Source organism: Malaya genurostris, chromosome 1 (assembly GCF_030247185.1).
Source record: "Malaya genurostris strain Urasoe2022 chromosome 1, Malgen_1.1, whole genome shotgun sequence".
NCBI lineage: Eukaryota > Metazoa > Arthropoda > Insecta > Diptera > Culicidae > Malaya > Malaya genurostris.
In genome coordinates, this window is record NC_080570.1 from 106,726,680 (window position 1) to 106,739,555 (window position 12,876).

The 12,876-nt window shown below is 37.0% G+C and overlaps 1 protein-coding gene across 4 annotated transcripts in view; it reads left to right on the plus strand.

Annotated features, from left to right (window-relative positions):
- Positions 1 to 7,926: 7,926 nt before the first annotated feature.
- The window catches only part of LOC131425320 (midnolin homolog), a 157,409-nt gene continuing 152,459 nt past the window's right edge, over positions 7,927 to 12,876 (plus strand). For 3 of the 4 annotated variants that reach the window (XM_058587126.1, XM_058587124.1, XM_058587127.1), the window contains exon 1: positions 7,927 to 8,997. In XM_058587126.1, coding sequence (XP_058443109.1) covers positions 8,720 to 8,997 — 278 coding nt within the window. In that variant the 5' untranslated portion in view covers positions 7,927 to 8,719. The remainder of the gene's footprint in view (positions 8,998 to 12,876) is intronic. The other variant, XM_058587125.1, reaches the window with a different exon arrangement.

Sequence of the window (12,876 nt, forward strand, 5' to 3'; positions counted from 1 at the left end):
TGTTATTTACAAATAAAATGAAAAGAAAATGTCTTAGATGTGGGCCCAGGTGATCACCAGATATTGAGTAACTACAGAAAATAACTTCAGAAATGGCGTTAAAATAAGTTAAAAATGTTCACCAAGATTAAAAAGTTACAGATTTTAGCCTCATCATTGGTTTTCATAGGATTGTAGCTTATTGTAAAAAAAAATAATTAAAAGATGTATATAATAAAAATAGTATATTTACTATCAAAAATTAAGAGGATCATCGCTTTTCTCGATACAGATGCAATTTTCACTTGATGCCAAACCTGGCCCATTTTTTACCCTAACTGCTGTCAAATCGTTTGTTTGAAGCTAGTTTAGAACCTCGTATCAGCTTCGAATCCGTTCCGTGAAAAATGTTTGTTTGATGAAACTACTCTGAGTCAGTTTCAGTTTTCTCAAGCGAAAACGACATCAGACTCGTTTGAAAGCTACTATTTGGTTGTGATCCAAAATCGAAGCTCAAGTGGCTGTCACTTCCGTTTTCGAAGATGTACTGGTACTACAACCAAATACTAATTATAATACGGAATACTTCGACAAATTTTCAAGGACACATTTTGCATCGTGCGGTACACTGTCATGATACACTGTCAGAGTGACAATGTACTTTAACGAGTTTTCTATAAAACTAGCAACACTGAAGGGTAAGAACAAATTCACCATGGTTACTGTTTATTGTAGTGAAAAATAAACTTGAACTATGTTGTTGTGTATGAGATATAGTTATTCCATATCGGATTTTGTTTTTTGTCCTCCTTGGCTTTTCAGAAATTTGCTCCTTGGCTTTTCGGAAATTGCTCAGTATTATATGTTAGAATGTCTCGGCACTGTTCACCGAATCGTTATGGTAGCATCCGTTCTTCTTATTGCAAATCACTCCCGTTAGAGGAGTAGGACATCTGCTTGATGCGGAGAACCTTTACGTCATAATACTAATAGAAAATAATTCAATTAATAAGTTTATCCATCGTGAGAGAAAAACTGCTGTGTCTGCCACCGTTCGGGCTATAATCAATTTGTCTGAATCACGCATAGATGACGCACTATTAGGAAAACGCATACACAGCTTGCATTTGTTTTTCTTTTAACTTTTATTTTATCGCGTAGAGCGCTAATCGCTGTTTCCGTCGTACGTATCCCGAGTAAAGTCTAACATCAAAATTAGAACAAATTGATATTTGATTATGATAGCAACATCAGATTGAAATCCTAATATGATATCGACTCATCAAATTTTCAATTAATATCACATTGTGTTATCATTTTGCTGTTTAAAGGCAATAGCTTTGTGAAACTCAAAAAATTAAAATGATAAAATCAACAACTTAGTGAATCCATTGAAATAGAGCAAATTTCAAATGGCAGCACAAAAATACAAAGTTAAGTTTCAATGGAAGAATTATAAAGGGTGATTTTTTAAGAGCTTGAGAACTTTTTTAAACAATAAAACGCATAAAATTTGCAAAATCTCATCGGTTCTTTATTTTAAACGTTAGATTGGTACATGACATTTACTTTTTGAAGATAATTTCATTTAAATGTTGACCGCGGCTGCGTCTTAGGTGGTCCATTCGGAAAATCCGCTTTTTTATCGACAAATTTTGTTCAGCGATGAGGCTCATTTCTGGTTGAATGGCTACGTAAATAAGCAAAATTGCCGCATTTGGAGTGAAGAGCAACCAGAAGCCGTTCAAGAACTGCCCATGCATCCCGAAAAATGCTCTGTTTGGTGTGATTTGTACGCTGGTGGAATCATTGGACCGTATTTTTTCAAAGATGCTGTTGGACGCAACGTTACAGTGAATGGCGATCGCTATCGTTCGATGCTAACAAACTTTTTGTTGCCAAAAATGGAAGAACTGAACTTGGTTGACATGTGGTTTCAACAAGATGGCGCTACATGCCACACAGCTCGCGATTCTATGGCCATTTTGAGGGAAAACTTCGGAGAACAATTCATCTCAAGAAATGGACCGGTAAGTTGGCCACCAAGATCATGCGATTTGACGCCTTTAGACTATTTTTTGTGGGGCTACGTCAAGTCTAAAGTCTACAGAAATAAGCCAGTAACTATTCCAGCTTTGGAAGACAACATTTCCGAAGAAATTCGGGCTATTCCGGCCGAAATGCTCGAAAAAGTTGCCCAAAATTGGACTTTCCGAATGGACCACCTAAGACGCAGCCGCGGTCAACATTTAAATGAAATTATCTTCAAAAAGTAAATGTCATGTACCAATCTAACGTTTAAAATAAAGAACCGATGAGATTTTGCAAATTTTATGCGTTTTATTGTTTAAAAAAGTTCTCAAGCTCTTAAAAAATCACCCTTTACCTTCAATCCTTTGTTGCCTTTTACAAAAATGCTTTGACATCCTGCCGAGATCCTGCAGTTGACCGCAACCATAACCGCGAAGAAACGATTTTTTTCAATTTTTTTTTTAACTTTTACGCAAATAATGCTCTTTCTTTTTAACCACGAGAATATTGGTGTCAAACCACACGTCTGTGAGGCATTAGATAAGTTGGTGATCATCGGTACCACGTTTGTCTGAAGCAGGTCAATCTGAATAGTGGCTTTGGCGTTCCCATCTCGCTGATCGTCTGCCATAGAAGGAACTTATTTCAGAATTTGATATGAGATGTATATTTGACGTCATCGATTTCCTTCTAGATACTTTAAGTATCCGATCCTGTAACAATTTTTGCGTTCAGTTAAAAATTTTTTTTTCGATATTTGTTATCATACGACGTCGCGAAACTCACTCCAAAGTTTTTAGATCATTATTTTCAGTGCATCCAGAAATCGGGGACCTGGATGGAGAAAATAATCTACTCGCCAAACCCGTTCTGGAAATATCCATAACTTCATATCCAACAATTCATTGTTTACGAAGTTCGAACATCGAACATTGAATGTCTCAGATTTCAGAACCTAGAGCTAATTCTTAATAATACTTTAGTGGCTTAGAGGAGCCACCAAGAAAATATATGTTCAATTTGTATGTTCCTAAGTAGTCCACAAACTGTGTCGAAGAACCTCTTCAAAACAATTCTCATTCCTAGTTATAAATGCTTAGAACTTCATATTCTCACTAACGCTAGATACTATGAGAAGTATTTTATCAATCATCTAATAGATCTTGGAACTTTAATACACTTTTCTAAAGAAACCGTCTAACTAAATCTTCATAAATTTTAAGTCACATGACTAATTCTGCATCAAATGATCGTAAATTATAAGTCTACACAAAAACTAAAAATTTATTGAAGAGATTCTGGTTCTATCTGTGGTCAGAAGCGAGATAATCGTTCATTGTCCCAATTAGTCGAAAAAACAAATGATCTGGGATATGTACCTTATTCCCGGATTCCTCATTCACGTTCCCTGTGTTGTAGGAGACTACACTGTAAAACGTTCGGTCTTCAGAGCCTCTAAATTCGTATTTCAAAGTGATTACATGTGCGAGTTGAGTGAGATCAAGTAGATAACTCAATTTGATGTTATAATGTTTGAATGCTACAGTTTTGGATATGAGAAGGACAAAGAGAACATTTTCATACTGTGCTTAAATAGCCACACTGCTATTTACGATGGATGAGGGATGGAAGCGACGCAACGAGTGTGCCTTGACAGAAACTACCTGCATACAACATTGTGAATCAACACTGCTTGTCATATAATTGAACATTTTCCATCTCCTTATAGCTAGCACTTACAATCCATAGCAATCGCAAAAAGATCGGGATAGTATACATTTAGGCGAGTAATATCGCCTAAATGTATACTATCCCGGATCTTTTTAGGCTGTTCTATTTTTAGATTATGCTCACGACGTGTCATTTCGAGAAAATCTACATCATATTAAGTTTTCAATGTGCTTTCACTGAGAGCAAAACTAGTTTCCAGTTTGATGTCATACAGCATTTTTTTTTATTTCAATTTTGATCTTTTAACCGTTACAACGACCAAAACGATAGCAAATTAAGTAATCGATGTATACGAACAGCACAACATCAAATTGAGTTTTCTTTTTAATCTCACACTCTACTCGGGATACGAATCGTACCCATGTTTCACGCAAGGCCCGTTTATGGAATAAAGTCCTATCACTGCCAAAATATATCGCAATTCTTCATCCATCGATTAGCTGGAGTGTACCTTTGAATTTGTTGCTATACAGCAACGGAAAACATATGGGACTTAGGGGTATTATTATTTGTATTTGCTACAACCACCGAAAAAATGAAATTTTTATGTCGGTTATATATATTCAAAAAATGTATATATTTATTGTCCGGTTAATTTTAATAAATACGTAGTTTGTTACTTAGCTTTTTAGCCTTGGCAACACTTAGAGTTGCCCGGTGGATTTGACGTTTCCATCGTAAAGTTTGACATTTTAAACCATTACCTTCAGTTGCTTCAGAAGCATTCTGTCATTTGAGAACTAATTGTGTTGTTTACAGTGAGTTGAAAATTTTACCTCATCAAAAAATGGAATTAAATCGTGCAATAACTTATTATGACTTTCGCTATGGATTATCAAGACAATAGTGCTTCAATCAACTGAATTCGACTTCTGGCAGTGTAGTACTAAAGATAAACTCAAGATGGAGTGGTCTGCGATTTCTTATGTATCATTTGAATAGGACCCCTCGATGAGCTCGGTTCACTGTCAGTTTCAGTTTTTTGAAGCAAAACAACAAGCGTATGATCGCTAGATGCGTCGTAACTATGACAATGATTGTTTATGTTTGAAAAAAATATCAAGTTACAGTATGAACGATATTAAGCAATTTTGCTTCATATCCTGTGATTCTTAAAATAAGAAAGTAAAAACTTACAATGAGAACGTAACCTATAACCATTTCCTAGAATTTATTTAGTTTGTTATTTCTTCATTCCATGAAGCATAAAAGTCAGTTGAGGCAATAAATCATTATGTGCTGAATGTGAACATATGTTTGATTCTTTCCTAACTTGTACTGTTTCCATGGCATTTTGTCGGAACTAATCGACGCTTATTAACGGAGGGTCAATAAAATTACATTATTACTGAACCAACTGGTTCACGATTACTGACCCAACCTTTCTCAATGAATCGTATCGTAAGTTTGTTTGAGTTTATCTTTGGTAGTACCATCCTATGCGACTGTAAAAACTGGTATAACGAATTCATTCGTGGTCGTAATTCGCTTCCCGATGAATTCAAAAAAGGTCGTCCAAAATCAGCTGTTTTGCAGGAAACCATCGTTGCTGTGAAAAATCTGATAATGGAAGACTGGTATGTGACGTACATTTAGTAGTGAAAAAAATTTATTCACGTTGGATCCCACATAATTTGACAATCCTTCAGAAAAAGACTCGTGTCGATTGGTGCAATTCAATCGTGGTGCTTCAAATTGGATGTATAACATCTAAACAGGTGACGAAACATGGATTTACTCGTATGAGCCCAAAACTAAACAAGCTGAAGCTGTTGAAGCGTTCAAAAAGCATGTTTTGGGGGTACCTCAAGAAGAGTGGGAAAATGGTTTCAAAAATTTCGATTTGGGAAATTTCATGTACCTCCCCCCCCCTAAGGTGCTTTTTCAAGATTGAACATTTTCAAACCTTAATCGCCGGGCAGCACCCCTTACGCATGTCCGATTTAGCTCAAATTTTGCATGAGGACATTTTTCGAGGTGCTTAAACTTTTGAGCACTAGCGCTTTACGAAATTAGGTATAAGAGCGGTAAAAATCAACGCGTTTTGTCGGTTACGTCACGTATACCATCATATCTTCGGAACCAAAAATCACAGCCGTTTGATCTTTGAACTTGATCAATGGCCCAACAGTAGCTTTCAAACGAGTATAAGTTTGTTAAAATCGGTTCAGCCATCTCTGAGAAAATTGAGCGCGTATAAATATCTTCTAATAGTGCACATACACACACACAGACATTTTCCGATCTCGTCGAACTGAGTCGAATGGTATATAACACTATGGGTCTCCGATGCTCCGTTCGAAAGTCGGGTTTACCAACAATTCTAATACCTTTCTATAGAGAAAGGCAAAAACCATTAGAGGTAGATGGGGTAAAATGCACCCTCTAAGAAATGTAGCTTTATTTTAACTATAGAGAATAACACGGAAGAGTTTCATGCATGACTATCTTCCGTAATCATTATTTCTCTGAATTACGGACTAATATTCGCTGAATAAATTGAAAACTACATGAAATATCTTATTTTCTAAAACCCTTAAAAATTGTCTATTGAAATATATGCGGGGCATGACGCCCGATCGTGGAAAACATGAAAAATATACATTTTAAATTACGCGAAGTGACGATTATCTGAACATAGAGGCAGGATGATCTTAAACAACGGGTAAACATCCATCAAAACAACGGATTAAGGCTCATGACAACCACGGGGCAATATGCACCCTCATAAAGCTTATTCTTCTTCTTCTTTAAAGAAAGCTTTAGACTTTCCGTTGACGAAATATTTGCCAGGTGGAAGATTGTTCACTATTATTCAATAAATTGATAACTTATGGATAATTTTTGTAAGCGAATTCGTAAGCATTTTACCTCACACAATTCGGGTTGTTTTGCCCCCAAAAATATGAGACGATAAATTTGACGATTTTTCTAGAAAACTACAAATACATCGTCTGTATTAGAACTAATTTTAGAAACCCGAATGATTGGCAAAGAAATTCACTGGTTACAAAATTAAAATCGTCTTCCTCACCCTAGAAAATTACTATGGAACGAGCATAAAAAATTACTTATAACAGAGACACAAATGGTTTTTTTTAAGTTTTCCAGATGTGATGGAATCATCGCTACCAAAATTGTACAGTAATCTGTTGTTATGGCGGACTTTCAGTTTCATTAAAATTTCAGTGAAAAAAATTGGTAGCTTTTGAGAAAAGCAAAATTATAACGTAACCAAGTTGTCGTTGCCAATGTTTCTAAATCAGGCAGACATAAACAGAAACTATATTTATTGAAATGCGATTGGATGTAATAATTTAAATGATAAATATCTATCTATACTTCCTTTTTCAAACCGAGAGCAAGCCTTGTAGTCGTAAATAAAATCTTAAATTTTTCTTTCATAAAAACAAATTTTTGGATTGTTCGCATATCTTCTCAAAGTGCCTGTTTATATATTACGAGATTTCATTTCATGAACTAGTATTTGTGAGGTTTTATTGCTAGATTTAAGAAATTACAAAAATTTACTGAAAATGATAATGTTTCGTTGGCAATGAACAGAAAGATCATGTTTTAATATTACCCTGTGAATTCAATTTTTTCAAAAGCTTCAAATATTGCATGCAATAAGGCATTGCATGCATCAAAAGCTCTGCTCTCACGCTTATGCCGAATGTAATGTCGTTTTCGTTTTTAAATTGCACTACACCGGTGTAGCGAAAGCTGCACCTAAACCGTTCGTTTTTACCAATTGCACTACACCAGTGCTACACTTTTTCTGCACCGATACCACTGGTGTAGCACTCATCAAAAGTTTGGTGTAGCTCTGTGCAATGGAATCGTTAATTGTAGTCAATGGTTACTGTTTATGTTTTCGTCATTTTTGTTCGTTTATTCATGCCTCAGTGTAGCACTGCACCGGTGTAGTGCAAATTAAAAACGAAAACGCCATAAGACAACATAGTGTGTGACATTATTTTCTCAATGTTCTCCGATAGATCCCGTTGAACGCCGTGTAGCATGGTGGCATAACTTCACAGTTTTTCCTTTCCTCTTGAAACACATATTTTTGTTGCGCCTCAACGTCACTCACAAACTGAGAGCACTCATTTCTCAATTTGTCGCATGCGAATAACCATCAAGAGCCTGAGCCGACATTATGCTCACCAGTCATCGGACGGACTTGCAATCGCGCGGAGTGCATCGCTAGTTTGCTGCTGGTTTGTCGATTTGTCTGGTGTCGGGCAATACATCAGCGGCTAGGGAAGCAGAAGGAGAATTCTGTCTGTATTTGTACGATTGTTACAGGGAGCTGATATAAGCAGTAGAGGAAAGATAATAAATACAGTGTAGCCTCCGTCGCGCATAACCCACCGTGCTCGTGCGTAGTCCACATAATCGCCGTCACGCGAAAAAGAAAAGAAAAACTGGGCCTCTGGTACTCTGGGCATATCTTGTCGCCAAAATATTGGCGAGTGTATTTCGTTTACTTCACTCAGAGGATATCAAGTGCTGCAAAGTTGCCGTCCTTATATAATTGAAGGCTGTTCTCCAAGATTGCTGTTTGTGGCGATTGTTTTACAATTGCATCTTTCAGTACGTGTCGTGTGAATGGGAGTGTAAATCCACAAAAGGCTCTCCCGGAGGTGTAAATGATGTTTAGTTATTGAAATTGTATTTCTTTACGGCCACGGACAGCACGGGCTGGTAATTCTTTTATAGAAAATAGTGCAACAAACCCCTAAAAGTCATCCCCCGTTTTATAGGTGTGGTGTTCTTCAAGTTTTCCGTCGTTCTATAATGATTGATTAGGAAAATGAAAAAGTGAAAAAGGAATAGCGCCAGTATCTGAAAAGGGAGGTTGAAAAAATCGTGGTGTAATTTGCTTGAGCTAGCGTGAAAGAGCAGTGCGAGATTCTATTCAATAGGCTAGTGTAGTGTGAAAGCTAATTCGGCTCAGACACTCGCAGTAATAATGGATAAATCAGGCGGAGGTGACCCACAAGAAGGTGGCTCATCGACGCCGCCGACGTCTTCGTCATCGTCGACATCAAGTCCGGCACTTGGGTGTGGTTCCAATAGCAGCGGTAACTCGCCAGGAACCAACTCGTTAACACTGAATGTGACCACGACGACTGGCGGCAGCTTCTCAGTCATTGTAGACAGCGAAAATTCCGTAGAAAACCTGAAGAAAATTATATCGAAAAAGCTGAAAGTTTCCAAGGACCGTATCTGTTTGCTGCACCGTGAGAGGTTAGTATCTTTCTGTAGTGTAATGAAGAGAGTGAGACATACCGGTACTCATCAGTGAGAGAGCGGCGAGAGTTTACTTTTGAATTAACCACCATAAATTTTCTGTACAATTTCTCTTTGTTTATGTTGCTAGAACAAATCGTGATCATGCAATTAAAGTAATTTCGTCAATAACCCACCACATCACGGTACAGCATCTGCCAAACTTGACTGAAACCTTGAGACTTGCTTCCTGCTTACAATGGAAAAAAACATGAAAGTAAACTCAGTGGCACTGTGCAGCTACCGATGGAAATGCCAGCGTTCAAAAGCAGAAATTACTGCGCTGCTGCCATTTTGTTTCATTCAAAGGCAAAATGTTTTTGGTTCGTCTTTCGTTTATTCACGCGGCCACTGTGTGTGGGACAGCTTATTGCTGCTGACGACGGCCGATGTGTGTGCTGTGTGAATGACGTGTGATGCTACACGACATCACTTTCTCATGGCGTGGCAGCGTGTGTGGTTTTCCGGTCGTGTTGGTGTGTTATCGGTATGCTAGAGGAATGACAAATTGTAAGGATATGATCAGAGTGCTTCTTTCTAGTCAGACACTAAGCACATTTCAGTGTATGCCTTTCGTGTTGTCCGATTTTAATCGGTAGGTGAACTGCCCAGGTTTGCTTCTGATTTTATAAGCATTACGATACGAACGTCACATACCCGTATGTGACTTTTTTTTCACTTCCATATATGACAATTAAAAAATCCAGAAAGGACCCGCATGTCTTTCACTTGTCTTTTTATTCATTAGTTTTACTCCTATTCTAGGGTGTTTATTACTATTCGATATATTTTGTCAATCACGAAGAATTATTTTCCCCTTCAATTTAACTACCACTATAACGTTACTACGAGTCACGGTATCCGTACATACAGATGATAATTTCATTTATTTTCGTTTGTATTTCGATTACAATTTGTGATCTTCATCTGAACATGAATATGTAAAACAGTTGTGACTACACGCCGTGTTTCAAGTAGGTAATGAACTCTGTACACAATTGTTTTTTTATATAAGAGAGAGAGAGAGAGAGAGAGAGAGAGAGAGAGAGAGAAAGAGAGCTAAAAATGATAAAGATTCTGAATGACATAAAATTGATAATATTCATCATGTGGAAAATGTGATTAAATGGCGACCACATTAACGGAATAACCTAATGAAAAACGAAGTTTACAGTTTACTACAACAACTAGATATTAAGAAAAGCAACTCTTCTCAATCTACCTAGTGGAATGATGATGCCTTCTCTTGTTATTGAATAGTCTTTTTGGAACATTTTCCTTCATTAATGTAATTTCTGACAAGAATTTGGGTTGATTCTTTGACATTCGACAACATTATCGAAACCAAAAGTATCAGCAATAATGCATTTCATTGGTCGCTTTCTAGAGATATTGTGCGATAAGTTTACATCTCCGGAATCCGTACTATCTGCCATTTGATTTCAGACGAATCTAAACTGGTTGAAATTGGAGAAAAAAGCCGTGAAAAAAATTTCAGAGGCATAACTCGATGACGTGAATACAGTAAAATGTTCAGTTTCTTTGGCGATAAAGATTCTGAATTCTTTAACTGGAATTCAGGAACCGAATTTTTGATCCGAATACTAGTATTGAATTCTGAAACTCAATTTCGATTCTGAACTAGCACTAAACTCTGGACCTGGAGTCTGATCCACAGCTGAACTTTAGTTACCGAATCCCGATCTAGGATTTCGTTTTCAAATTTGGATCCAGAATTCAGCTCAGAAGATTCAGAATTTAGTTCTAAGATATTCCGAATCTAGTTTCCAAATTCAATTACATTTCTAGAATTGTAGAACTGAACTTTGAAACCAAATTCTGGTAAAATAATATTTTAACACCATTAAATTCTACTATATGTAGTAGAATTTAATGCTGTTAAAACATTATTCCAGTGAAATTATTTTACTAAACGCTGATGTGACAAATTAGTGACCAAATTCTATACTTGCATTCTGTTCTAGAACTCCGAACCTGGACTCTGGAATGCAGTGTATAACTCAATTAATCAAATACAACTTAAATTCGGTCTGAATTCCGTTCCTGGATTTCGGTCTGAAGATCCAGAATTTCAGGTTCAGAATTCTGAAACTATATTCTAAATTTGAAATCCGGCCAGGAATTTCTGAACCACTATTTCATTTCCAGAACTCAGTTTCGAAATTCAGATCCAAAGCCCAGGTCTAGAATCAACCCTGACCTCAGACTCAGAATTCGGTTTTAAAATCCCGGCCTAGAATCCAATTCGAAAATTCGGCTTCAGTTCCAGAATTTTGGTATTTTATTCTGGCAAAAAATGAACGAAGCATCAATTAGAAGGGTTGATTTAGTATAATGTTCCCCATTTTAGTTCAATGCAAGCGACCAGCAGCAGGATGACGCAATCGCTCTTGTTTGAAGCGAAACTGACTCTGCGAACGTCCCGCAATTGATTCAACGCTGAACTGAATTCTGGATATTAGAACTGGAACTGAGCCCTGCATCTGAACCAACCGGAATGATGAACTGGCTTTACTTTCTGCTTAGTCAACTACGCAGGCTAGAATGAACGAAAAATATCAAGTGTTAACCTCTTTTATATTATTTATTTTACCAGTTAACCTTTTATACCGGTCCAGATTCGAGAATGGCGTCATTCTTTCATCGTCGATACCATTTTAAAATACTTTAATTTTGAATTATTTGTGATTATTTCACTCAACTGAAAATGTTATCATAATTTGCTGATCATATTTCCGATGACATATGGCAAAAATTATGTTGATACGTTAGGTACAACAAGATATGTTCACGATTAAAAACTTATCACTCTTTCAGAGGGTAAATTTTGAAAAGGCGCCCCATATTAAAGTGAGTCGTATTCACGACACAATTGCGTTTGCCAGTTACGTCACTTATACCATATATACTTATACCATATCACCATAGCATTTTAGACCTTTTAGGGGGAAACACGAAGCTTCCTCCACATGACACGGGTTGGTAATCAACTACTTCATCCAGTTATTCACTCGTAAGGGACTGCCCTCCGGGGCGCTCTTTATATAATATATCATAATTTATTTATTTACTTTTCTCTAATTCATCCGACAATAAAGTTTCTTATTGAATATAATGTAGTCGAGTTATAAAATAGTGGATCGTAACACTTTCTGCGCAAATTTATGTGTAGGTTCACCGAAATCGAAGAGATGTTCAACAGTGTCAAATGTTCTGATGCATGTTATTATCGGTTCATAGAATCCAAACGGCGTTCGGTGAAATCTCTGTTGAAGTAAACTAGTAGAACGTAGCGATCGTTGTGATGCACGGCAATCAAGACTAGATAAAAGCTTCGGAGAATCAATATCGCCGTTATATTTTTGCAATAATAATTGCCAAAATGGGTTTTGAGGACCCGGCGCCTTCCAGCAAGAACTTCCGACCATATAATAACGAATTTCACTGTACCAGCTTAAACCCGCCTGATGGTTTGTTTGTTAGAAGGGTGCGTCTTACTCATTCCAGACCTTCATGGAGAAACATAAAGCTTCCCCCGCGTGACTCATTTTGGCAATCCACTCATTCACTTGTAAGATACCCTGATGCACTCCCTGCCTCTCCCCGTTGTCGATATAAAGGGTGATTTTTTAAGAGCTTGAGAACTTTTTTAAACAATAAAACGCATAAAATTTGCAAAATCTCATCGGTTCTTTATTTTAAACGTTAGATTGGTACATGACATTTACTTTTTGAAGATAATTTCATTTAAATGTTGACCGCGGCTGCGTCTTAGGTGGTCCATTCGGAAAGTCCAATTTTGGGCAACTTTTTCGA